Source organism: Anas platyrhynchos, chromosome Z (assembly GCF_047663525.1).
Source record: "Anas platyrhynchos isolate ZD024472 breed Pekin duck chromosome Z, IASCAAS_PekinDuck_T2T, whole genome shotgun sequence".
Lineage (NCBI taxonomy): Eukaryota > Metazoa > Chordata > Aves > Anseriformes > Anatidae > Anas > Anas platyrhynchos.
The window spans coordinates 8,839,368-8,866,901 of NC_092621.1; the positions used below are offsets into that span (position 1 = coordinate 8,839,368).

Sequence of the window (27,534 nt, forward strand, 5' to 3'; positions counted from 1 at the left end):
GGGTACCACAAAACAAGGGCATAAAGCTATTGGAGAACTTCCAAAGGAGGGAAACGGAGACCTGCAGAGGTCCAGAGGGCAAGACGTGCGAGCAGTGGATCAAGTCCCTCACTTTGTTCAGCCAACAACAGCAGGCCTCATGCCGGCATGCGGCTCCCTCACGAGGGGAGCAGAGGGGCAGGCCCTGAGCTCTGCTCTCTGGGGACAGCCACAGGACCCCAGCGAACGGCACCGAGCTGCCACAAGGAAGGCTCACGCTGCCTCTTCGGAAAAGCTTCTGCACAGAGAACGTAGCTGGGCACGCTCCACAGGGAGGTGCTCACGGACCTCAAGGACTGCTTGGACAAGGCTCTCACAAATACACACTTTGGGCTCCTCCTGCACGGACCCACGACTTGGACTACACCATCCTGGAGGGCCCCTTCACACGCACCATATACCATGGTTCTACGCTTCTTCTTGCCTCCTGACACATTCACAGCTTTCTTCACAGCCTTCTTCCCACAAGGACCAACAAACGCCTACACGCCATGACAGAGGAAAGAGCTCCTTGCCCTTCTACTGCTTCACAAATAACCAAGAGCAAAACAAAGGGGAAAGACAGACCACCAAAAAACAAGACCAATACAACCAGCAACACAAGCACAGCACCACAGACAATGCAGTGCCCTCTCTGCACACACTTCAAGATGGACTTGATGAGCTACCATCCCTCCAGGTCTTCGAGAAACGCCTACATTCAGGACTTCATGGCAAGGGATACTGCTGGACTTTCACACAAGCTTAAGGGTTCAGCTACATGATCTTCGATGTCTTCCCCAACCTCAATGACTCCATGATGCTTCGGGGTCCTTTCATTTGCAGGACATGCTACCACAAACTCCCGCCCCATCCTAAAAAAAAAAAACAAACAACCACAAACACAAACCCAAGATACGGGTGATCCAACCAAGGACAAGGCACAGACGCCTTTGGGAAGCTCCATCCAGACGGACACTCTAAGCACAGGAACACAAGGGACACCTCTCCCCCACCAATTCCTGCCTACAGCAAGGCACTCGCACCAAGCAGATCACAACACCCCACACTCTGGAAACACATCAAAACCTGCAATGAACAACTGAGCTGAAAGGAAAAACGGAACACATGGGCAAAAGAAGACCAAGAAGAAAAAACCCAAACCTCACACTAGGCCATGACATAGGGAAAGTGCACCTCGGAAGGAAGAGCACTCTTGGCCAACGCTCAACTACTCTCCCTCAAGGCCAAAAGGGAAACACTACGAAAAGCACATCCGCAGCACAGCTGCGCCAGCACCCTCTCCCCAAGACTTTCACATCCCCCACACAAACACTAAGGACAGATTAACCACAACCTCCTCATCAAAAAAACAAAAACAAAACAAAACACCAAAAAAAAAGCCAAGGACCTCCAAAACCTGTCCCAGGCTCGGGGGAAACTCACCAACGCACTTCCCTACACACCAAACCACCAACAACCTTGGTTCAGTCCACAGAAGACTAGACTGAGCGAAGGACTCATGGTAGCTGCAGCTTTCTCAAGAATCTCCTCTCAAACTACCACCACGAAGCAATGGTAACACCAGATAACTCCCTTAGGTTCCATCGAAGAACCAAACTTCACAATACTTAAGGACAGAGAAACATCAACACATACAAGGGAATCCACAGGAAAAACATTAGTGGTACAAAGAAGGCAACCTAACACTATGGCGTTGCAAAGTGAAAGAAGGCTTGGGCAGAAAGAGAAATTTCAGTGTAGCTATGACGCAAAGATGCTCGTTTAAAACAAAACGGAAACCAGAAATAGGAAACAAGCACAACATCTGTGGCACACCTTTCCCCACAGCATTGCCTTCTCAAAACCACTTTCACTCCCCCGCCTCCAAATATGCCAAAAAATATCCATCACAACACGAGCCAAGGACCTACAGCTCGCGCACCGTGCTCGGGGCAACCCCAACAACACACTTCCCCTCAAACCGCAACCACCCCAAACTGAAAACCACAGCCGAAAGCACCTCCATGACCTGAAAGCGACGAAGGGAAAGGAAGATGCCGCACTGCATAAAGCTCGACACACGCCAGCACCCCGAGCACCAACACCACCCAGCCCCAACAGGCTCTTGCCCAGCACAACCCAAGAGCCACCATGCCTGGGCCATCAGCCCCACCACCACCAGCCATCTACAGCGCCCTGGCCCTCCTGCTCCTCCTCACGCCTCCCGCCAACGCCTTCTCCTGCAGCCCCCTGCGCCTCCACGACAGCGCCTTCGCCTGGGACAGCCTCCAGCTCCTCCGCAACATGGCTCCCAGCCCCACACAGCCCTGCCCGCAGCAACACGCGCCTTGCTCCTTCCCGGACACCCTCCTGGACACCAACGACACGCAGCAAGCCGCACACACCGCCCTCCACCTCCTCCAACACCTCTTCGACACCCTCAGCAGCCCCAGCACCCCCGCGCACTGGCTCCACACCGCACGCCACGACCTCCTCAACCAGCTTCAGCACCACATCCACCACCTCGAGCGCTGCTTCCCAGCCGATGCCGCGCGCCTCCACAGGCGAGGGCCCCGCAACCTTCACCTCAGCATCAACAAGTACTTCGGCTGCATCCAACACTTCCTCCAGAACCACACCTACAGCCCCTGCGCATGGGACCACGTCCGCCTCGAGGCTCACGCCTGCTTCCAGCACATCCACCGCCTCACCCGCACCTTGCGCTAAGAGGAGCCCCTTACTTACTCTTCCCTTCCTTCTATTTATCTTTTTTTTCAATTATTTATTGAAAATAAATTAACTTTATCTTTGTAGAAACTTTACAGAGGCTCTTTTCTCATGAGGACAGAACCTCCCACAGGGGCAGCCCAACTCCACACACAACGACCGCACTGAACCCCACACATGGGCACAAAGATGGGGCCATCTATTCCCTTCTCTCCGTCCCTCTTGGTACCACAACTGGTATGGGTCACGACTAGAAGGCTTCTCTAGCATGCTGGAGCCAGCCCCTAATCCTCTCCCCTAGAGCCTCCACTACTGCTCCACGCTCTGGCTGCACTGAAGGAAAAGCCATGCCACCCTTACTCGATGTTCAGCTGGATGCACTGGCGATGGGCCACAGCACCCTTCTGCACACCATTTGTCTGTGTCCGTGCTGCTTGCTGTGCTGCTCGGACCTGCAGGTCACTCACTCAAGGTCATGAGGGCAGACAGAAACAGTTTGTATTGTCTTGACTTCTGATACCTTTCCCAGGGCAACAGTTTTGCACAACAGCTCCCTTCCTCCCGTTCTTCAAAAACCATTGACATCCCACAGGACAAAAATGTGTGAGGTCCTGCCAAACACCTCCCCCATCAGCCTCACTCCTGCAGCCATGGCTGCTACGTGACCTGGTAGAGGCCATCCCATAACTAGGGGCGTCCTATGAGGAAGGTGAGGAGGGACACACTCTATGAGGGTGGAGGAAAAGAACACCGGATACTGGCTTTCCACTAAAAGAGAGTAAACTAACATTACATGTTCCAAAGAAATCCTTTACTGTAACAGTGGTGATGCAATGGCACAGGCTGCCCAAAGAAGCTGGGGATGCCCCATCCCTGTGACTGCTCTCGTCCAGGCTGGATGGGGTTTTGGGCACCTTCTCTGGAGGGAGGTGCCCCTGACCATGGCAGTGGGTTGGGATAGAGTGAGCTTTAAGATACTTTCCAACACAAACCATCCCACAATTCTAGCATGTCAGGAAGCCTCATCCTTCACCTCTTCCCAAGTGGTAGAAAGAACGAGGAGAACAGGGCTCGAGCATCACTACAACAAGACCCTTGCCATACACACAGCTTATGGGCACTATTCCTTCTCTGCAGGCGCCACAGCTCACACGGAACAGAAAGCAACAACCACACGACTTGGTGCCTGAGGGTATGCGAATGGCAACATCAACCCCATGTACAAGAAGGAAGCAAAATGACCCTTTTTCCTTCTTCCCAAAGCAAACGCCTTTCCTACACACTCACAGCAGCTCCAAACACTTAAGTCTCCACAAGCTCCTCATACAGAGATACTCAGGAACCAAGGACCTACACCCACAGCCATCTCCTCTCAAACTACCACCACGAAGCAATGGTGACACTGGACACCTCCCTTAGGTTCCATCGAAGAACCAAACTTCACAATGCTTGGAAAAGACAAATAGAAACATCAACACATACAACAGAAACCACAGGCAACACGTCAGTAGTCCAAAGAAGACAACCTAACACTATGGGATTGGAAACCGAAAGAAGGCTTGGGCAGAAAGAGAAATTTCGATGAAGCTATGACACAAACATCCCCCAGAAAGTCAAAAGGGAAACAAGAAATAGAAAAAAAAACATCTATGGCAAACCGTCTCCAGAACCTTCTCCCCACCATTTTCACATCCCTCCCTGCAAACACCACAAAAAACACCTACCACTCCACCAGCCAAGAGAGAGAACAGGGCTCTTCTCCAAAGCACTAAGAGGGAGAAGGGCCTTAGGGTTCACCAGGGGAGGTCTACACTGGAGATTAGGAGAAATTTCATGACTGAAAGGGTTGGGCATCATTGGAATAAGCTGCCCAGCAAAGTGGTTGAGTCACCAGTCTTGGAGGTCTTAAAGAATCACACATATTCAGTATTTAATGGTGGGGCTTACAAGTGGATTTAGTACTCACTTAATGGTTGAACTAAATCTTCTTACACATACATCCTCACCAAACCTGATTCTCACTCTCTCTATGCCCCCCACCCTTGCAGCTACCACCCCCATGCACCCAGCACCTTTTTGCTTCTCTCAGCCTCCATAAGCTTGCACAGCTCACTCTCGCTCTTCTCATCTCCTACAACCTCAGCATCTTCAGCAACCACAACACCCTGCTGCACACCATGTACCTGTGGTACTTGCTGCACCACTCACTCAGAACTTCTGATCCTTCACTCAAGTCTGCCAACCCCTGTGAAGAACTGACTCGGACTCTACAACTTGATTGAGTATTCATCTATTTGCCTGACTTTATTTCGAAACAGAAGTAAACAGACAACAGGGAAAATAATAGTACTTCTGAAATATATATATATATATTTTTAATCAAAGTCACATGTTTAACAGGCACAGCAGGGAATGGTTACAGACAGATGTGCTTTCACAGTCCCACACACAGATCCCCAGCACAAGCCTTATTCTCCCCCACCAAGCCCAGGCTGGCAGCTGGGGTCAGCTGCTTTGAACTAATTCCAGTGCTGCCCTGAAACAGGAGCAGCCTCACTGATGTGCTCGTACCACCATGACAGCATAGGTACCCCATTCCTTGTCAACTACAGGCAGGGGTTACCCCCAAAGATCCAAGCTGACACGGACACTGTCTCTTACTCAACTTTCAACTTCAGAGTCAGCCTGCCTGAACCTTCATAAAAATCACTTAGGAGCTGCTGCATCATTTCCAGCAACCGCTCTTCTCTGCTACCTTATTTCTCTAACTCATTTTTCTCTATTCACAAAATAGAGCCTATAGCACCAGATCCCCACTGCGTCTCCTTTAACAGCATCCTCTGCCTTTACGGGAATAGCAGGGGAAAACCCAACTACACCATCTTTCCAGCAAGAACCTTGGAACAACGCCCATACAAGTAAGGGTGAGGCAGGAGATCCCAAACATACTACCTGCAAACAACAGCCACTGGCCAAGACAAAGGCTCGGACAGCACACATTCTGTGTCACAGCAGCCTCAGGCACACACCCTGACCTCAGCCCAGCAAATCCCATACCTCTTGCTCTCCTGTGCTGAACCCAAGCTACAGCTCAAACATTCGCTCCCTCACCTCACTTCTTCCACCCATGCTTGCTGAGGAGAGCCTTCCCACATTTCTAGTTTCACTGCTTTGTCTTTAATGAACTCACATCATCACAAACATGTCAGCAGTTCTGTTCTGTGGGGAGTGTGTCTGGTGTAGAACTATGAACCTACTCCTAACACTCCTTGCAGTACAGACCTGTCATAGTCTATCAGTAGGCTGTTTTGGTTTTTTGTTGTTGTTGTTGTTTTTTTTTATCCAAGCATGTTCTTATTTTAATACCAATACTGTCATTTTCCTAATTCATTATAGTATTTCTTACTTGTTAATAGCTTCACCTCAATTTGTGTGACACACCTGCTATATTTCTCCAACCATCCCATAACTTTCTCCCAAACTGATAGCAAGCTGCCAGGTAGGTCTTCATTTAGCTAGGTCTTTCCTTTTATCTCAGTATGGCTTCATCTGCCCTCGCTGCAACTTTCTTGGGTTTCAAAAAACTTTTACTAGAAATTAAGACATCCTCATACAAAAGATTTTCAGAAACATTCATTGCTTATTTCCAAATAATTGTGTGCTATTTATATTAGACCTAAATTTAAGGTCTTCTGCTGAATATAAGGACAACTTACAAATAACAGAACAGTCAGTTTTCTACTTTGTTTGACAGGTATTAAGCTTCTTCTGAAGCTAAGTACTAGTACTTTTTCCATAGCCTTGATTTGCTCATTACAGTAAATATTCTACCTGTTTTTCATTACCAGATACTTTATTTTGGGCCTCATTTTTTATTTTTTCTGGCAATACTTCCCCCTCAGTTTAGTATTTATTATTAGATATCATCCATATTTTTTCTCCTAACTCAATTCAGTTATCTGTCAGACTGGTTCTTCTGAATCATTAAGTGTTTTTTGTAGAACATTTTCAAATCTTAACCACATTATCACTTGTGGCCTACTCTTCCTTTCATTTTGACGATGAGCGGACAGACAGGGTTTTGTCTGGGACATCCCTGTACTCCATTTGGCTAACCCTCAGATTCCACATGGACAACTTGGTACTGACTTGCTTAATTACAGCCTTCATCCAACAATACTCTTTCCAGATCACTGCTCATTGCTCCAGTTTCGCCTTTATGGATACAGTGCATCAATCTATCCTTCAACTTCTCTCAGTTACATACTACCAACCTTTCTGAGTTTTTACCCGAGTTTTGGGGTAGGAGGAAACAACTCCTCACCTTTCTGCATTGAGGGTGAGGTTACCTGTGAATTTAACTACCTATCATTCAAGTTTCTCTGGTGTGTTATTTATATGCTGGGTTCAGCTAAGTAAGAAAATGGTGTGCTTCCTCTCCTGCAACTTACCTACTAATGTATTCGTTGCCACAATGCATGCAAAGAACTCCAGCTTTAATAGCTTCAACAACCTGCTAGATGCACCCAGTAGCTGTCAATTTATGTACAACACCTTGCTGTTCAAGCCCACCCCTTGTTAAGGGAGAAGCTCATGCTCAGATTTCATATAGACTTGAAAAGACTTTGTTACATTTTGTCCACCTGCAAACTGTCTTTTCAATCTCTCCATATCCATTTGCATCACCTAAATAAACTGTTTGTGGATATTCAAATGACAGAACATAAGGAAAAGCTCTTAATCACCCCTGAGCAAAGCAATTTGTGTTGGACAGAGGATCAATACTGAAGACAACTTGCTTAAAATGAAATAACCAAGCTATTTACTTACCATTGGCAGCCTGGATTGAAGCATCTGGAGATCATCATAACCATAAATCTGCTTGAAGACAGATAAAAATACAACATCATTATAACTCTTTTCTCTGATGCTGACAAATTTGGGGCTTTCAACACAGTTTGCTCTGGGACAAGCTTACGTTAAAGGTGTATGTCTGTATGTTGTATTTTTTTAAACATGAAGCACTGTAGATCTGTAAGGCTAGTAGAGCTTAAAATGGCTTGTCACTTTAATATTGTTTTCAGGTGACAGCAGTTCTCTGAAGAGAGCTTTTTATTTAGACTGTCCAGTCTTCAATACTGTTTTTACAGATGTATCATTCATGAATTAGTAAGTATCTACTGGACATTCAGATTTAGGAGTAAAAGCCTTTTCTGCAATTACTCTTTCCGAGAGTATGACAATTAAAGACATAACGAGTAGGTAAACAAGCGAACTAAAACTCATCCCTCACATTCAATGTAACAAGAAAAGCAGTTAGAACAGTCTCCAATTCAAAAATTAGGTAATGAGATGTTGATCCTGGTCAGACATCAAAAATCTCCATGCAACTTTTCTAACAATGACAGACAGGACATGTGGCACAGTTCAATCAGTACTACAGTAAGTCTATTCCAGTAACACAAACCTGAATAAGTTTAAATTTAATGGAAAGGCGTAAAACCTTATACAACCAAAAACCATAACAGAAGACATGCTCAGCTTTGACAACAGCTACACCAATTCTGAAATTTTCTGTGCACATTTAACTCCCACTGAATAGACTGCATTTCTTCAGCATTTGGAAGAAGAATTCCAAGTGCAATACATGACAACACAAGTGCCTTAGCATAGACAGCAGCAGGTCTGGAGGGCCCACTTGCACCAAGGTTTAAGTAAACAAGGACAGGTACACTTAAATTGCTTACTGGGTAGGCAGGCAGAAGTCCTCCAGGTCCCACAATATACTGGTTATGCAACAAGGGCGGTACACCTTGGGGCAGATTTGGGGGAGCTTTGCCTGTAGAACCAAAATACAGACACTTTAACAAGCCTTTAGAAAAAAGGCTTCAGCACCGAGACAACATAGCTCATGAGCCCTGGCAGCTGCACTTCCATGGCTTTTAAAGAACAGAACTACACAGAAAAAAATAGTGCTAATTGATGAAAATGCTCAAAATAGCCTGAAAAGTTGAACCATATCTAAAGGAAGAGAAAGCAGACTACTTCAAACTGGAAACAGTCCCTGCAGAAAACAGTCCAATTTTGTCATTTACTTTGAGTGGATTACAGGAATTACAGGAACTTTTTTCCTTGGTCCACTCCTGAAGGTAAAACATAGGCATTGGTCTTGATCTGAGAGCAAATCATTTTGTTTCATTTTCTGCCCTGTCAACACATTTCCCCTTTGCTGTCAGCAACAGACCAGAAAGCACTAAATATTGCCAGTATACTTTTTGTGGGTTACTTATTGCATTTGGGAAAATAAAGAAAATGGAGACAGTCTCAGGTGCCTCTATGAAGCAGAGCTAGGAAGCAGAAGGGTAAAAAGGCACTTTGGCCAGTCATATGCTTCACTTACAAAGAGTGAGAATAGGAAATGAGAAATTCTCGTGCATTTTAGTTTGATCTTAATATTTATATCATTCACTTCCCTCCACAGAATTTCCTTTTAGCAGATTACATTGATTAGAAAAGCAACAGAGAAATAGAGCATTGCTTCCACTTCAGTGGAAGAAGCCTCCCCACCTTCTCTGTCAGTGTTTGCTTTGGAAGAAGTGATTATTGCTGTGGAATAACCCACACATCAGACAGCTTTTTTCCTCTCTGCAGATGTGGCAGCAGGGACGTGACACATGATAATGAGGACACTGCAGTATACTTTGATACTGCCAAATGAATTCGAGTCACAGAGAAGACTGAAAGGAAAGCTAATGTGAACTGACAGCCAAGAGCAGATCATAACCTGGAATACAAACTGGGCAAGTCTTCTAGTCCAAAACTTGAAGCGAGAACTGCTCTGGTGTCTATTTATAAAGCTCTTTGGACATAGACTGTGCTATATAAATGCCACATCACACCCTAACAAATACTTCAAATACACAAAAGCAGGCAACTTTATTTTTAAAGCCAGCAAGTAAAGCATGCTGAAAATGCTAGTCAGGAGTGTGGATTTCTTAGCATAGTTATTGCTGGTGAGATGCTCAACTGACAGCCCTGCAGACTGAAGTCCTCTGTCTATCCATGTGATCTGTTAATATTGCGAACCTGAAGACACTAAGGGAGCTGCCCGCGTGGTAGCAGCTGGTATAGACACACTGGTAACGCTCAGGCCAAGGCTGTTTGTAGTGTTCATACTGCTTGCCATGCTGACAACCGAAGAGGTGGTGCTAGTGGCTGAGGTTGAAGCAGTTGAAAAGGTTGTTGAGGGCTGGAGCGAAGTTGTGTTCTCAACACTAGTGTGCTAGAAAGGAGACAAAAAGAATGAGGATCACAGAGCATATAAACCACAGTGGAAGATGCTGTGGAAAAAAAATCTTTTAAGTAACAGCAGCTCATGCAAGAGAATGTTTGATAGTATATGCATTATTTATGTACCAAGCAAGCAACTAAGTCGCATGCTTGTCATTTTTAAGTATTCAAAGAAAATTACAAGAAACTTTAAAATAAGCAGCTATATCATCACAGAATTGTATTGCAAAAACTCAGATGTCCTTCCATTGCATTATTTTTTGCCCTTTGACTGTCTATTCATTTAAGCTAGTTCTTATTATATAAACTAACCTATATTCTCCCAGAAGACAACGTTTTCCAGAGTACAAGACTCTGCTATTGTCATTTCCTGAATGCACTTTGGGGAATTTGAAATATTACAACTGCAATGCCCCACAACAAATTCAACGTGGTAATCCACCCCAGATCAGATACATTACAGGAACACATGAGCATAAAGGAGTTCCTGGTTTTAATCCAGCACAATACAGTGCCTTTACTGTACAAGCTGATCACACTTGCAACAGTGTCATCAATACACAGAAGCTAAAACAGCTCCCACAACAGGTAAGAAGGACATTTGCCTAAATGTGAATTTTCAAGTTATGAATTCAGTCAGGATGAAGCACTACAAACTAAAAATACACGGATAAAGAAGAGCAGAAGCCTATTGGCACACTCTAACTGGGACTGTACAGAAGTACACTACCACAGAATAAAGCAGTGTCTGGCTTCCATTTGTGTAACCTCACCTACAGCACTGTATTTGATACCATTTGCCTCACTCAAATTACTCACATGACAACAATGTCACATAGTAAGCTCCAGTATAATCTGTCACGAAGCATTTGTCATGATATATATTGTTCCATCACCCCACAATTTGCCTGCTAACCTCTCCATTGTAGATTGCTAACACTCCACCTTTTGAAGATGTTTCAGACAGCTAATTCTATTTTTAACACACTTGCTGCAAGAAATTCTCTTTACTCCATCTCCTCTTCCTGGCACAAAAATGTTCTCTGCAGCTGTACAACTGGCCAGTCTCAAATACTAAATTCTTGATCTAGTACAAATCACAAGTAGTAATGACTATCTTTTTACCACTAGAGGGCTACCATTCCTTCTCTCCTGAGATAAACCTCTTTGAGTTCTTGGTGTACTGGGACACAATGAACTTTAAGAGAGGGTCTTAATCATCAGATTAACACTGACTATATGCCAAACATCTGTTGAAATGCAAACAGGACTTACTGCATGTGATGTGCTTGAAGACAACACTGAGGCAGGGGAGAGGCTGCTCTGATGATTGGAAAGGGAGCTAGAAAGAAATTGCGAAGAATTAATGCAATTAATTTATCCTAGAACAAACCACATACACACTGCATGTGCACACACACCCCTATAGGCAATTTTTCTTTAAATATCTGACTACTTACTTTTTAATAAAAATTATAAAAAATATTAATAACAAGAAACATGATAAACACCAATCATTTCTAATTATCAGTTTACTACATTTTTAGAAAAAACAAGTTTCAGCAATTATACAATGCTTCCAAGTCACGTAAATTCCAAAACCAGAATACACCAGAGTTCCACATAACTCATGGATTTTCTTATTCTTTCCCTGAGCAACTGCTGTTGGGTTTCACAGGGGACGGGTGCTAGGTGAGGCAGTGCTTTCATTTGCTTCACCGCTTTTCATGTTTTAACCTGTATTTCATTAGTCCTGCTAACTGTAACTGTACATGCTCTATAACTCTGCCAACAGTCTCCATACTCTCTAAAAAAGAGACGGCTCAAAAAAAATAAAAACAAACACCATCTATGAAAGCAGGAAAATTAGACATACTACTACATAAAATCTAGTACTTTAATCATACCACCACTACATCTAAAAACCTTTTCCTTATTCAGAAGATGAATCAGAACAATCAGTTCAATTTTATACATACTGTAAAATTTGAGAATAAGGAATACACTGATGAAAAACATCTGCAGATAACTTGATTTCAGGAAGCAGCTCTGCATTAGCATCACTTCTTTCCCTAGCTGGCCAGGCCTGTGAATTTGAGGCAGTAACAGCAGCTCCAACATTTATTCGTAATTCAAAGCTCTTAAAATGTCTCCTTGAAAAGTGATGAACTGGTTCTCAAACTTTTACACTTACAAGTTCTACCTTACATTCAAGGTCAAAAAAACACAAAAGTACAATAGGAATAAGCAAAATAACCAAATGAACACTGAACAAAGCCAAACAAACCCATACCAAGCATGTATGGTTTGGTGTTCATATAGCTCATGATGTGAATCAGAAGCAAGAAAGATCCTAGTAACAACATGTACTTTAATATTCTCCATGGAAATAGCCACAAGAAAACAGAGCAGTGTTTTTAACAAAACTCTGGACTATATCATATGCCCTAATTTAAGGGCAAAGACTTCTGTCACAAGCTCTTCAAGGCGCTGGGCCACAATAAATCTTGGCAGTTTCAACAGATTAATTTTCCTTCAAGCCTTTAAAACTATTCCCCATCTGGAGAAAATAGGATGACACCACTTCAGGCAGCAAGAAATGATTGAGTCCAGCATACAGTTTTAAACCATCTCCTTGCCCCCCCTTCCCTAGCAAGAAGCCTTCATTTATTCATTATCTGACCTATGGCAGGGACTCAGACAACAGCTGCCAGCACAATGAAGTCAGACATGCCTGGAGTTCAGGCAACATCTTGTCATGACACTCAGTATCTGCCCAACAGTTAACAATCCTCCAACTAAAACTTCTACCAACATGCACAGATTTTCAACAAACGTGAAGAGAATTTTTCTAATATGAATGGAATAATTCTGGTTAGCTGCCGCATTTACCATTATATTCAACAGAAAATGCTAGTACGAAAGAATCAACTGTACCCCAGCTGGGAAACAGAAATAAAACTGATATCCCATCAAATTAGTTTCTACTATTAACAAATACCATACAAAGGTGAGCATTAGAAAGTTAACTAATCAGTACAACCCCAGAATGAAGGACAAAGCTCAAGTAACAGGGACAGAAATATTAAAGAGTAAATGAGCTGAACTGTGCTGAAGGAACTTCTAGGAATCAGACGTTTCAATGTGTCTTATGGAAATGTCTTAGAAAGAAGAGACACACACTGTCCTTACAGATATTTTTTTTTTAATTTTGAGAAAAAACAAGTGTAAATGAAACTACAGTACTTCAAAATTGGGCAGAAAGTGAACTCTTAAAGCAATGACCTCAAATGTAAGGCAGTGTGTTTGTCCAGATACTGCACAAAGTAGGGAAAGCAAAATGGGGGAAATAGAACTAGCTAATTTAGCTGGTATGATTGAAGCAATAGCCCCTTGAAAAACAGAGATGTTTATATGCCATAAAAATTTGAGGGCAGCACTGCCCCAACATTACTTTGCAAACAGAAACATCCTCTTCTGGATCTTTCAGAATTCCAGTTACTGCCAAAAAAGGGGACTGTGACAGCTGATAGCCCCAGTGCCAGCCACCCTTATATTTGCCCTTTCCCCAGAACACTACTCCCTTCACAGGTCACCCCAACTCCTACCGTACCTGCTTAACTGGGAAAGTGAGCTGCTGGCCAAGTCACTGGACTGAGGCAAGCTGGGCAACGTTGCCACGTGCTGCGATGCTGAAGGCAGAAGCGAAGCAGTGGTGGGCACCACACTAGGCATAGAACCAGCAGAAGGTAGTGAGGGAGAAGGCTCTGTCTTAGACACTGGAACTGATGAAGTAGCTGCAATGAGTTGAAAAGAGGCATTCAGAGACAAATTCCAGCATACCTGACTCCCAACCTGTATTCAGGAACACTACATATTCTACCCTTGGTTTGCAAAAATCTGGTTGTTAAGAACAAGAAACAGTGTTAAGAATCTGGCTATTAAGGAAAAGTCAGATGGCACCAGAACTATGAATTTCTCTTTAAGCTCTTCACTTACAAAATTGTAATATTTACTGCTACACATGTAGTAAACTAGCCTTCTATGCTTTACCTCCCAGTATCTGATTATTAGCTTTTGCTCTTAAGTCCATCCTCATTTCAAAATTCTTTGCATTTGACTTCAATCCCTTTCTGCAAACTGAATGTGTGTGGTGTTTGCACTCTTCAAAGCACTGCAAAGTTTACCTACAACTCCAATTCTCCACTCCAATCTACACTGCACCACTGACGGCTGAGATTTGTATTGCTGGGGTACAAAGGGCACATAAAACTAATCCGTTTGCAATACTGACTCAAATGTATAATGCATTAAAATAAAATGCCACAATTGAGCACAGCATTAAGCATGTTCAACAAGTTAACAAATATAGCCTTAGTTTATTTGATCTAGATAACAAAGGCTGGTTAACATGATTACTACTTTTTAGCTTTATAATAGGATTTATTTACCACCAATTCACCTTTCCAAAGGAACACTGTACTGAAACAAGACACAGAACAATTCCTCCATTTGTTTCTATACACTGCTATCTCTTGCCCTCTGAGGGAGGATAATGCACAGAATTAGACAAACATGCACACCAATAAATCTCAGAAAAAGTTGAGCCCTGCCTTATGCTGGGCCATGCTTTAATAAAACACTGAAGATCACCACCTGGTGGATCACTGCTATCTTGGAATGTGTGTGAAGTCAGACAGTCAGAATGCTCACCAAACAAGAGTCTGCTTAGAAGTTAAGCATCACTGTTCACATTAATTGTTTTCTCCCTAAATGAGAGAAGCCAGGTTGCTGGATCAGCTGCTATGCAAACAAATTATGAGGTCTTGACTTTGGCCATAAGCATATGTGTAACTGACAAAGGAAATTCAAGTGGCAAAAACCTAGCTATGAAGAACAAATCTGTATCACCTGATACATCCTGGAAACATTCATATAAAAATAAGTAAACACCACTTATAACTCTCAATACAATTAGGTCAGGATTCACTCCTTGAAATCAAAGTAGATAACCCCAGTATAAAGGTCTTCATTTTAACAATGCCTGAACATGATGTGCCAGACGAAAAGAAAACCACAAGACAAATAGGACGGTAGAATTATAATCCAAGCATCTTCTGAACAGCCTCATGTTTAGGAAGGATAAAGCCTGGACATTAAAGAGCAGCAGTAGGAAAGATGAAAGATGACCAACTAAGGATATTAGTGGCATATACAGAAGGAAAACAGTCAGTGCTTTCATATGTTTACAAAAACAGAACTTCAAAATAGTTTGGACACATGAAATAGATACACAGTAGAAGACTGATTCTGGTTTATGGACCTGAGATAGAGGAAAAACAAAAATGTTGTAAAAGGGAACCAGCATTGAAAAAGGGACTAATAAAAACGTTGAACAATAATTTAAAAATATTAGAAATTCTCAGATGTTTTTCATAGAAAAAAGACCAATCCCATAGTGAATTTCCAAAATTATGAATTCTATACGTAAGAGTAAATAAATTTTCTATTTGAAAAGCTGTTCTATACATTACAATCTTTACTAAGTAACTCTTTAGGCATATACCCTTCCTCATGCTCACTTAGACAGAACTTGGCATTAACAAAACAGTTCTTAGGTCTGAATACTCAGGTTCTTGGTACTCAGAAATATATATAAAAAAAAAAGCTGTCCTGCTGCTGACATACCTCAGATGTTTAAAAGATAGATAGAGTTAAAACTGAAGTGTTCGAATTCCAAAAGCTTTTAATCCAAGCTGCTGGAAACTTCCATAAACCAGAATATAGAAGTCAAGAAGAGTGAAAACTAGATATAAATTATTTTGACTCTGGTAAGGGAGCTACTGGGGTGCTACAAGTAAAGTACCACACACACAAAAAAAAAAAAGGCCAAGATGAAGAGAATAGTAACAGAGCCAACAATGTATTATTGTTACTCTACTGTAAGATAGCAAGCAACCCAGCAGAGGGAGCATGTTAGTCACCCTTATTCCCTACACCAGCAAGAGGTGCTTTTGAAGAATGTGACTGTTTCATTATCACTAAATTCTAATTACGACTTTCCAAACAAGAGCTGAAAGAATGTATAAGGAATTGTATGTTAAATAATTTGCAGTAGAGAAATCCAGAAAGGAAAAAAAGCAGAAGCAAAGCAGCTTTTCTAATGCTTAAGACTGCTCAGCGTTACACACACTGGATCTAGATTCGGTAGAGCTGCTTCCCTATTTCAGTTTTCTCCAATAAGCAAGCAGTTCATCCTGTGCAAGTACAAAATAAACTCTCATTGATCAGCCAACAATTAGTCAGAACTATACAAAACCTCAAACCAGATGTGATTGCTACAATCATGTGCATACCAAGTTATAATGAAAGATTAGAAAGAGTCCTGTACACATACAAGCTTTGTAAACTTACTGTCAAGAGCTGCCTGTGTTCTAACACCACTGTGCCCATTCTGTAAACAAATGAGAAATGAATAAATCATCTCAGAAGTATATTGTATTTTCCAAATGAATCACACATTTAACATGCTTCATGCAAAATTCTATATTTGTTCTAAATTGAAAAAGAAAAAAGGAAGAAAATTAGCTTTTTACTGCCTTTAACAAAACCACATAATAAAGTTCTCAAGTGCAAGGTGTCCTGAACATACAGAATCCCATACACTGCCCATACTACACCCATCATCAGGAGACCTTCCCATGTACTGTATATAACAAACTTCAGGTTCACACCAATATGAAAGAAAGGATTGCATTAACATATAGGAAATGGTTGTGCTTTTGATCTAATGCAACTCACAATTTTAACTATCCAAGTTACACAGACGCCAATTTTTTTCCATTGAAAGATAAGACTTGAGAAGCACCAGTTGTTTTTTGGATAACGCTGGAGTACAGAAGTGGATAGTCTATGCTTGATCCTCACCAGTACATACGAGCTAGTGCAGAAGACAAGTGTGACTGAGCCATTACATAACAAAGGCCAGAAGTAAATAAACTTACAAACTCTCACAAGTTCCTTAAACATTCAATAAATTCTCTTTAAACAAACCTAATTTCCACGTACAAAGAGTAGGTGCTTTTAAATATCTCCCAAGAGATCACCTATCCTAGATCAGATCTCACCCTACCCTTTTAAAAGGAAACAATACTAATTCCTATTGGTGTTTAAATCCAACAAAAGAATAATGCTGGAGGGGCCAAAAACCATTTTAGATCTATTTGATAGATTCCTTATAAATTTAAGGAATTATATGCGTTTGGATAGAAGCTGTCAAGTTATGGCAAAATACCATGACTAATATTTATATAGAGAGTGAGTTCCTTTTATAAAAGCTAAGCTTCGGGGAAGGAAACTCAACTGAAATATTGTGTTACTAAGTGTTACTAAGAAAAAAGGTCAGACAGCCATTTAAGATGTCAAGACCCATAAAATCAGAGGCTCTCTCATCCCAAATACAGGATAGCCCAAAATGGCTACACAATAGGAAAGGAAAGCATAAATAACAGGGTGGGCTTGCGAATTGCAAAAACCACTTAACTTGGTTGAAAGCATGGACATAGCAGGGTTATACGAGTCTAAAGCAGGTAAGATCATTTTACCTCTTTCTAGGTCTTATTGCTGAAGTTCACTCACCGTAACTGCAACAGGGGGTGGTTCAGATGAAGCCATGGAGCTTTGGTACGCTATCCTACTATGCACAGAAGTCTGTTCATAGGAGGAAGTTGTTGTTACCGGGCTAGTGCTCTGGGATGAGCAGGTCAGGCTGGAAGAGGTGATGGCAGAGGTTGTGTAGGTGGACTCCTGTACTGTATTGGATATTGGCAAAGAGGTATTCAAAGGATCACTGGAAAAAGTAAAAGTTATTTACCACAATGGTAAATGAGATATCAAACACCTTCGTGATAGTATCAGCTCCTACACAGTTATCTAAAACTTACTAAACTGAAACAGTCGAATTTACACTATTTATATTAGAAAAAATCATGAGTAAATACAATTTTTCTTTTTTTCTTTTTTTTTTTAAACAATTTTGCAACTTATTTCCATCCTCTCAAAGGATAAATTAATGATCATAACCTCTTTGTTAATCAACTAGATCCATGAAGGCCAGAGTATGATAAACACCTAGTCTTCTTAGAATAGAAATCTAACATTAGAGTAGCAGTCTAACACAATATGCAAAGAGTAAAAAAAAAAACAAAACATGCAGAGGGTTTAGTTTAAAAAACAGAATTTATGGAACTAGAAATGAATGTATAAGTTCAATTTTACTAGTGTTTCTGAATAAACTTCAGGAAGCTTTCTACTGAAAGCTAAAAGTAGAAAGTTAATAGTAAGGAAGAGAAAGGGTTATTGACACATTTGTCTTTATCATCGCCTGCTTTAGCATTTCAGTAAAAGCTTCTGCAGACTGAAAAGCTTGGCTTCTTTTCTCATTCTATAGGAGCATCAGATCTGCAGTCTGGTGCCAATCTACTAACACACAGATCTGGCACAAGGTTCATCTCTACTAGAACAAAAGCAGAAAAACTGAAGTTGTAAGGAACAAACCCTCTGGCAAATTTAAAAATCGTGACAAACATGAGGAAGCAATTCTATAAAAGGTAGCTTGCTTTAAGGTTCTTTCCATTTGTGTCATCTGCAGCTTCAAATCAACCCGTCCAGAAGGTTTTGATTGTCATTAGAAGAGAGACTTCTTTTAACATGCCATCCACAGAAAACACAGCCTTACAATCCACCCTATTTCCCCCTCCCATTACACTGTAACTATTTTGCATAAACTTGATCCCTAGAGAGGACATTTCAGAAGGCACGAGGGGAACTCACACGTACTTTACAGATTTTGAGTACAAGCTATTGTTGGTCGCCTGGCTGGTATTCTCACTGCTTGAAGTTGATCCAAACTCTGGGAGTGCAGGCTCTGATCCAAACTCAAGAGCTCCAAACTGAACATTTAACCCTGTCACATCAGCTGATCCAGGCATCTCCACTGCAGAAGCAGGAATCTTAAACGGGAAAAAAGACAATTCCTTTCTGTGTACTATCTGTATTAGATGTACCAGTGACTGACACTCACCTCCCATAACTACATGCTTCTTCAGTTACTGCCTAAATCTTTCCTCTTAACTACATCTGTCAAAAGCCCCAGTGTACATCACATAAATTAATTCCATTCTTGTAATCTGAAATTCATTTATTGATTCTGTGCTCTGATCTGGGGCTGAAAGTGTCATCCATTGTATTTTGCAATACACAGCCATCACCCATGCCCACCCCCCTTCATCCAACATTCAACTTGCGGCCACTTAAGTCAATCCAAAATCACTCAGCAATCATTTTCCACACAGAACAAATCAGATGTGTGCTTGGAAAAGACATCATTGTATTTTGGACTGTAGAACTATCCAGCTTAGATTTCCCTGCTCTATAAACAGAAAACATATGATGGTCTTTGCCCCTCTTCTCCCTAGAAACTTATATGTAATGATTAAGTACTTGGCACCACCAAATTACCCACCTTGGATGCTGGAGTTATCCTTCGTTTTGGTGGTTTTATCTGTTTCTGCTGGGTCTGATGGGCAGTCACTGTCTGGTTCTCCATGGATATACTGGGCAGCTGTAACATTTTGCTGACAGCTGTAGAGGTGTCTACCGGGGATTGCTCTCGGAGTTTCACCTGGGAGGAGAAGGACTCAAGCCCAGGAGGAGGAACAGGGACTGCCTGCGTTTGTTGCTGCTGTCGCTGGGTCAGCTGGCTCAGAACTGGGGATGGTTCAGGCTGGGATTTGAAGTCTGGTCAGCAGTTGGAAAAAGAAAAATGAAATTAAATCATTAAACTCCGCTCTACATGGAAGAATCTGAGTGAATTGACACACTTGACAGCTATTATTTTCTAGTGCGTGCACCACACAAGTTCCATGTAGAACATTACCACTGCAATAACAATGCCAATATTTGATACTCCCTATCTTAAATGAACACTTTTCATCAAGCATTATTTAGCTTTCTTTAAAAATAATAGCCACATAATATTACATACTAGGCATCTGTCCTGGTTTCAGTTAGAACAGAATTTTCTTCCTAGTAGCTGGTGGAATGCTGTGTTTTGGCTTAGGATGAGAAGAGTGCTGATAACACCCCGATGTTTTAATTGTTGCAGAGCAGTGCTTATACCAAGCCAAGGACATCTCAGCCTTTCCCTCTGTCCTGCCAACAGGCAGGCTGGGGGTGCAGTAAGAGCTGGGAGGGGACAGACCCAGGACAGGTGACCCAAACTAGCCCAAGGGGTATTCCATCCCATCTGACGTCATGCTAAACAATATATAGGGGTGGCTAGCCGGGGGGAGGGGGCCGGACTGCTCGGGGTCAAGCTGGGCATCGGTCAGCGGGTGGTGAGCAATTGCATTGTGCATCACTTGTTTGTACATATTATTAGTAGTAGTACTATTATCACCATTGTATTATTATTATTATTATTGTTATTATTATTATTATTTTCCTGTCTTATTAAACTGTCTTTATCTCAACTCACGGGCTTCACTTTCCATTTCTCTCCCCCGTCCCAGAGAGGGAGGGGGAGCGAACGGCTGTATCGTGTTTAGCTGCCAGCCTGGTTAAACCACAACAGCATCAAAAAGTTTGTGGATTATTTTAGTCAAACATAGCAAGCTTCACTGTCACTGCAATTAACTGTGCTAATAAACTGTGATAACTTTCGAGGTGTTTGGAGTTGCAATTTAGATGTGTTATGAGTTATGATTTCCTGCCTCACAAAGGTGAAGATTTTCAACACCAGGAAGAATTCATCTACCATCTCCATCTTTCTGAAAGTCAGGACACACTGGACATAAGCAGTTTTTTCCCCATTTCCTTCTCTTTCACAATTTTCAGATGTGAAAGCCAAACAACAGCTTGGAGCACTGGCCATCAACCGTAAGAGATACACAACACCCACAATCTGGAGGTTTTGTTTTTTTTTCTTCACTTAGCAAAGAACATTAGAAAGCAACTTGAAATGCATATAAACATTTTTTTCAGAATTACTGCATGTAAAAGATTACAACTGCTATCAAATTGGCTGCTTACCTATTTGGAAACGCACACATACAAGAGATAGATACAAGAACTATCATTCTTTCTAGAGAGAACACTGCTACAAACTGAACTGCAAAGAACAACCTCCTATCATGTTCACCACTGTTCCTGCCAACTGTACTTAATTAAATGAAATTAAATGAAAAATCCATCCAATTATATAAAGACAAAATGAGTAATCTGCATCATTCTGAGCACATGCAGACTTCACACAAGGAGATATGATGCACATTATGAAGCAATTATGTAGTACTCATTCAAAACTCATGTAAGAGTTATAAGAGAAAAAAATGGAAAAAGACAAAATATGTTATGTTATATTCAGCTAGAAGCAGCACAGGCACAAAGACTAAAATATCTATCTTCCAGGATTTGCTGAGAATGAAGTTACATCAAAGTTTCACTTAAATAGACAGGCGCACCAAATCAAAGATGTCAGTACATGAAGGCTGTACAACTTCTGAAGACTCTATAGATAGGCGTAAGTCCATCAAAATTTAGTTTGTGATATATTTGTAACATCTACTATCAGATAAGCTTAACTTGGACCTTGTAACCAATTTTATTATTAGAATTGCATTTTTTAAAAGCCTTTCATCGAGGCCATTTTAAACTGTCATTGGCATTAAGAAATTTTACAGACTAATAGAGAGGTTATGGGAAAGCACTTACCAAACTGACTAAGAACTGAGGACTGAGTAATAGGTGGTTTTAGATCCCAAGACGATGTGGTAGTTGTGGTAGTGGTGGTAGAGCTACTATTGTTTTGTTGAGAGGTAAATTGACCCAAACCCGGAGATTTCAATTGGTCCAAGATTTGGGATCCAGTAGAATTTGCCAATTTAGAGGATCCAAGCTCTCCAAAGCCAGAACAAAGAACTGCAGACTACCAAAAGACAAGGAAAAAAAAGGGAAAAGTACACTTAAAGATTTAATACATAACTTGAAAATAATAATAAGGTCAGTGCCTACAGCTGCTATTTAGCAACAACTAAAACCTCTTCAGCCCTAGATTACTAATAAATGACAAATGAAAAATTCAAACGTAACATATGGCCAGATCTTGTTTTCACTAATAAACTTTCAAAACTGATTGCAACAATACTGATTTTCTTGAATCCACACATCCCGAAAACATTTAATTACTAATAGCTCAACAGATTTTCAAAGGATACAAGTGCCCAATTTTAACTCTCATAATCATTAAACAAGGGAAGCCTTTTTCATAACTATAGAAAACTCATAAATAGTCATGTTTCCACAAAAAGCAGTCAGATATGTGCTTGGAAATGTCACATCACAGTTCTCTGGCATAGAACTCTCTACTACAAACCAAGGACTCAATCCTAAATCAGCATACAGTAAATGTGCCTGTTCCCCACAAAAAAAAAAATAATAGAAGTACTTCATGTAAACCAAGAAACAACTGCCTGGCAAAAACAAAAAAACCTTGTATGTGTGAGAGAGGCTATTAATCCCATTGCTTTAGCATTTGGGACAGAATTTTACTAATACTGAAACATTTCATGAAGTGACCAGTACTGGAAAAGCTGCTTAACCCGAAGTATTTCCTCATGAAGGGCACTCAAAGAGTAAGATAATTTTACCAGGCTCTGAGGAGAATAGGAGTTTACAGCACTGGAATTGCCAGTTCCTGATGCCATCTGGTTGCTATGCTGAGAATTTGTGAAGACTAGGGCTTGGCCAAAGGTCTGCTGCTGGGGAGCCTCAAACGAGTTGCTTTCTGTCTCTTGAGTAGCTGTCACAGGCTTTTGAAGCAATGTTACCAAATCAATGCTGTAAGAGAAGTAAAGTTTGGCTAGATTAAACACGATGATATGGCTGTGCTGAAACTGAAGAAAGCAGTAACAATATTAGATAGAAGTTGCTACACCAGCAATAGAACTAATACTGATCAATAGCTTTTAAGAATATTGCTTGCCTGCCACACAAACAGGAAGAAGAGAGGCTGTCACTGGGAAGAAAAATCCTGCTAGCTGACACCTAGTTATAATCTAGGGTTACAGTCAAAATTACCTTTGCACTCTTTCTGAAAAGATCATCAACTTTTGTAGCATCATATATCACATAAGTTACCTGTATGATCAGTATAATCAAGTAACTGGTGACAAGTTATAAAAGATACATCATGTTCGAGTGGATCCCACCTGCCAGCCTATTATATATATATCCACACTGTATATCACACTATCCCTCTAAAAACAGACAGGGATCAAAGTTCTACCCTGTGTATATGATGGGTTTAAGGACAGTAAAGAATCAAGTCACACATACAGCAACTGAGTGAACATGCGGTGACATGGAAGTCCTAAGAGCAACAGAAATAAAAGTTTCTCAGACAGCAGGCATATTCCCAAAGTTATGCTACCACAAATACCTAATCAGGATGAGAAATGTGCTTTCTTACACTTAACATGGCTTGTTAGCATCTAGTAGGGGTTTATTCAAGCATGTAATGAGTTCATACAATATAGGATATCAGAATTTTTATAGTTGTTTTCCTAAACACACTGCAGGCTTGGCCTGAAGAGTTCCTCCCAGTACTTTCACCACTAGCTTCAATGCTCAAACATTTCTGGCAAGTAAAAAATTACCTGAACTTAACATGATGAATTAAAGTATTTTCTAACATCATTTGGGGGACATCCACTGGAAGAATATTTACATGAGAGCAACAATTGCACTAGCATATCACCTTTAAGAAGCACAGGAATGTAAGTTTCAGAAGAACTTGACACCATGCCTCCTCCAGGTTACAACCATGTTACATGGATTATAACTGTGTTACGTGAACAGTTTCAATGAAGGATGGAGTTCAGCAGTACAGCCTTACAAGAACATTTGGGGCTGTTAGGACATCTAGTTTTCAGATCTTGTGGTATCTGACTGCTGACATGCTCTGACATGACCTGAAGAAACGTTAACTAATGCAGGCCACTGATCTGTACCACCACCTGCCAGGCACTCAGTGAAGATAAAGGCAACCACAGCAAGGCTGCTACTGCCGTATTTTTCACACGCTGATCTCCAAATCATGGGTAAAGACAAGCAATCACAATGCTTATCAGGAATTTCAGCTTCTTGCTAATGCAAACTTTTCTGTTAACTTATTTGTCAAAATACTGCGTGTATTCTGAGTGCTTTTCGACTCCCTGGGGGCTGGATTTCTGTTTCCTGGAAAAAGCCAGTGCCTCCTTTTCAACAGCACAAAACTTTTCTCCCAGCTGTCTTCATTCTTGCCTATAACTAGTGTTTCCGCAGAAGACAGTCTTCTCAGTTTTATCTTCACAGATTTGGTATGTTTGGCTATATATCCATAGTCCAAAACCAGGATTATAAGTAATACAGGAACCCATAGAACCAACTATTTACAATCAAGGCTTTTTGCAATTTTGCAATCAGCTTAACCAATCTCTGACCAGGGCCATTCTCACGTTTCATCTAACATCTGCTTTAATATGCTTTAATATGTTCAAGATAACATTGCTTCACCAGCAGAAGCTTTTAAGGATATAGGGAAAATGGGGGAGAGCTTACCTTTGCCCAGGAGTCACATGATTCTCAGCTGGAACAGAGGAAGCAGTAAAGACTTTTGTTTCAGAAAGCTGAAAAAGATTTTAAAAAATAGTAGTTATACACATGTTCTCAGACCTCACTGCTGCAACATCTGAAGAAGTTTCAGCCTGGTCATGTACTGCCAGATAAAAATAAATGCCAGACTACTTTTACAACCAGTTATGCTGCAGCTGTGCTTACAAAGACAAAAACCAGTTAAACTTCATCAAAAGTCTAACAACAAATAAAGTACCAATTTAATTAGTATTAGGATATTTAATCAACTGAACACGCAGAATGATATAGTACAGTACCTATGCTAGTTTGAGCAATAATAACTGAAAAATATTCCAATGGAAACTAATTAATGTGACAGTATATTATCAGCATAAAGATACCTTGTGTGGACACAATTTAGGATGCCATAGAGCAGCTCCAATAAATCCCTCTGCAGAAGTCTAAGGCACTGCACTGTTCCCCTTTACTCACTTCACCTACCCCTTTGTTTTACATGTCAGCTCACCATGTCAGCTGAGCTATCAGCTCAGCAAACCTGCAGAGGCAGGTTTGCACCCAGGTGTACACCAGGAACTAGCATTCAAGGTTCCTTCTTGGCATTTTTGCTAGGGACAGCAATAACATCTTAAGCTCTTTGCTCTGCAAGCATGAGTTTGAAAACAATAATAAAGGAAGAGGCATGCAGATGTTTTCACTAGTGCAACCAGTCAGTCCATCCACAGCAGGCATCTGTCATGTTTACACCATTCTGTTACAATACATACTTGCACATACAAGAGGGAAAAGGGGGGGGATGGGGGGGGGGGGGGAAAATGGTTGTTTTGGGGGGTAAGGAGGGCAAAGGGGGTGATTAATTTTAATAGCTTTCCTTTAAAAAAAAATAGCTACACAGCTACAACTTTGTAGGGCTAATTCACTTCTGTTGACAGGAATATTTACTCCCAAAATAGGTTTTAAGCCAATACAGGTTCAGCTCAACAAGATAAAAAATACACATATAATGGTCACATATTAATTTAAGGGTGATTTCCTGCAGATTTAACTACTGTGGTGTAACTTGGCATTCTGAATAGCTTGGTTATTCTTTACACGAACAGTTACAAAGGATCCCTTTAGAATGGGACATCTGACTACAGCTCTTGCAGGAAGTTAGACCTTTTTAATTGCATATGCTGCTAGCAGCCCAGTTGAAAAGCACATCACGGATACCAGCCAATTTCAGCTGCCATCCCATGGGCAGCTCTGCTGAACACACATATCCATCCATGCCTGTGTTCAGCTGATTGGGCTTCTCCTGTGAACCGCTGCTGATTTAAGTTGTCTGGGGCTGTCTGGGAGCTATCACTTCCCACTCAGAGGCAAAGTTCATCTGTTTCTCACACACTGCTACAACTCCCTTACTTACACCACAGTGGATCATGAAAAATTGAAACTCACCACAGTTCCTCCCTCCATTTCCCTCCCTTCCATCACAGCCAAGACAACGTACTTTAATCCCCCACCTTTCTGGAACACTTCTCAGCTCTGTCCTGTGCATCATGATGCAAGCCTTCAACTCGATGGACCGATCAAAGCTAACAAGGAATCGGCTCATTGTGCTATTAAGAAAGCCTCTGCCTTTATTGTTCAGCCCTTTCTCAACTGCACATGCTATTTTAGAAAACCTTGTACTGTATTTTTTTGTAGCATTATGAGATTCCTGCATTATACAGCATAAGGAGGTCAACTAATAGCAGAGCAGCAGCTCTGATCTGCAATCCCTTGGTTAAATATTAAGTTTTCGAATGTCAATGGTTCCTTCTGCCCACGCAACACAGGTGAAGACCAAATGTGGCAAAACCACCGATGAATCCTGAAAACAAAGCAAATTGAGGAGCCTGAGGATGTTTGTGACAGCCTAGAAGTATGGGAGAAGAAATGGTCTCCTCAAGTAAGCCAGCATGCCAAGTAACTTCCAAGTCTTCAGCTACCAGCTCTGCTGCATTTTAATTTACACTTGCACCCTGTCCCTGTAGCAAATTGCCACAAACTTACATCAAGCAACTAATTTTGAAGTCTGGGGAATAATAACATTTATCAAAACACATACTTTGTGCAGCAGCTAACAAGTTTACTTGGTTACACAGACGTATTTAGTATTTCTTAGAGGTAGTATTGCCATCTTCTGACAAAGTCATTTATGTTCACAATACACCATGCTTGCTAATCTTTCACTTAGGCACTGGCAATTTCCCAGAACCAAATGAACAGTCGAACCATTTGCATGTGGCAGCTTCACAAGGGTATTTCCTCCATCTGCAGTGAAATGCCTGTGCTTTTCAGCCCTGATTTCTATTATAAAATCGTTATCTGCTTGGTGATAGGTAAACACATTTAACAACTAGCTAGCTTCTCCTATGGCCAGTTGATATGCGATGGAACAGGAATATTTGAGCATCTATAGTACCTCAAAATTTGTCTGGTCCTTCACTGTCCATGTTCTGAATGTCCCTTCAAAAAAATACAACTCCCTAATTTCACTGCAAGTAGTTTCCACCGTGTTAAACATCACATTGACACCCTACTGTACTCATTACTTTAACAAAGGTAAGTACCAGACAGGACTATCAGATCACAAAAATCTAATCCTACTCAGATCAAGCAACATGAAATTTCACTCACTCACCTGTTCAAATACTGACCTTGCAACTTGCACCTAACTAGAGAACCAAAATTTAAACAAAAATATGCTTCAGAAAAGCACTTAAGTCTATCAGCAGACAGCAAGTACATCAGCTTCCTTGATCATTTCAATCATTACTC

General features: G+C 41.4%; 2 protein-coding genes and 2 non-coding genes across 26 annotated transcripts in view; 1 reads left to right on the forward strand and 3 right to left on the reverse strand.

Annotated features, from left to right (window-relative positions):
• Positions 1 to 27,534, reverse strand: part of UBAP2 (ubiquitin associated protein 2) — a 160,937-nt gene that overhangs the window by 83,788 nt on the left and 49,615 nt on the right. For 12 of the 23 annotated variants that reach the window (XM_072030794.1, XM_038169813.2, XM_072030806.1 and 9 more), the window contains 12 exons: positions 24,697 to 24,764; positions 22,746 to 22,935; positions 21,811 to 22,024; positions 19,562 to 19,836; positions 18,877 to 19,049; positions 17,677 to 17,887; positions 16,453 to 16,492; positions 13,652 to 13,835; positions 11,314 to 11,380; positions 9,835 to 10,030; positions 8,496 to 8,587; positions 7,579 to 7,626 (listed from right to left, as the gene is read on the reverse strand). In XM_072030794.1, coding sequence (XP_071886895.1) covers positions 7,579 to 7,626; positions 8,496 to 8,587; positions 9,835 to 10,030; positions 11,314 to 11,380; positions 13,652 to 13,835; positions 16,453 to 16,492; positions 17,677 to 17,887; positions 18,877 to 19,049; positions 19,562 to 19,836; positions 21,811 to 22,024; positions 22,746 to 22,935; positions 24,697 to 24,764 — 1,758 coding nt within the window. Of the gene's footprint in view, positions 1 to 7,578; positions 7,630 to 8,495; positions 8,588 to 9,834; positions 10,031 to 11,313; positions 11,381 to 13,651; positions 13,836 to 16,452; positions 16,493 to 17,676; positions 17,888 to 18,876; positions 19,050 to 19,561; positions 19,837 to 21,810; positions 22,025 to 22,745; positions 22,936 to 24,696; positions 24,765 to 27,534 lie in introns of all 23 variants that reach the window. The other 11 variants (XM_038169808.2, XM_072030805.1, XM_072030798.1 and 8 more) reach the window with 1 other exon arrangement.
• On the forward strand, positions 2,124 to 2,748 carry LOC113840164 (interferon-like). The gene has a single exon (XM_038169815.2). It carries the CDS (start codon positions 2,173 to 2,175, stop codon positions 2,746 to 2,748), a length of 576 nt encoding a protein of 191 aa, XP_038025743.2. The 5' UTR covers positions 2,124 to 2,172.
• On the reverse strand, positions 19,358 to 19,437 carry LOC113841760 (small nucleolar RNA SNORD121A). Its single transcript, XR_003494168.2, has one exon. It is a non-coding gene; the product is annotated as a small nucleolar RNA SNORD121A (small nucleolar RNA).
• On the reverse strand, positions 22,368 to 22,448 carry LOC113840428 (small nucleolar RNA SNORD121A). The gene has a single exon (XR_003493257.1). It is a non-coding gene; the product is annotated as a small nucleolar RNA SNORD121A (small nucleolar RNA).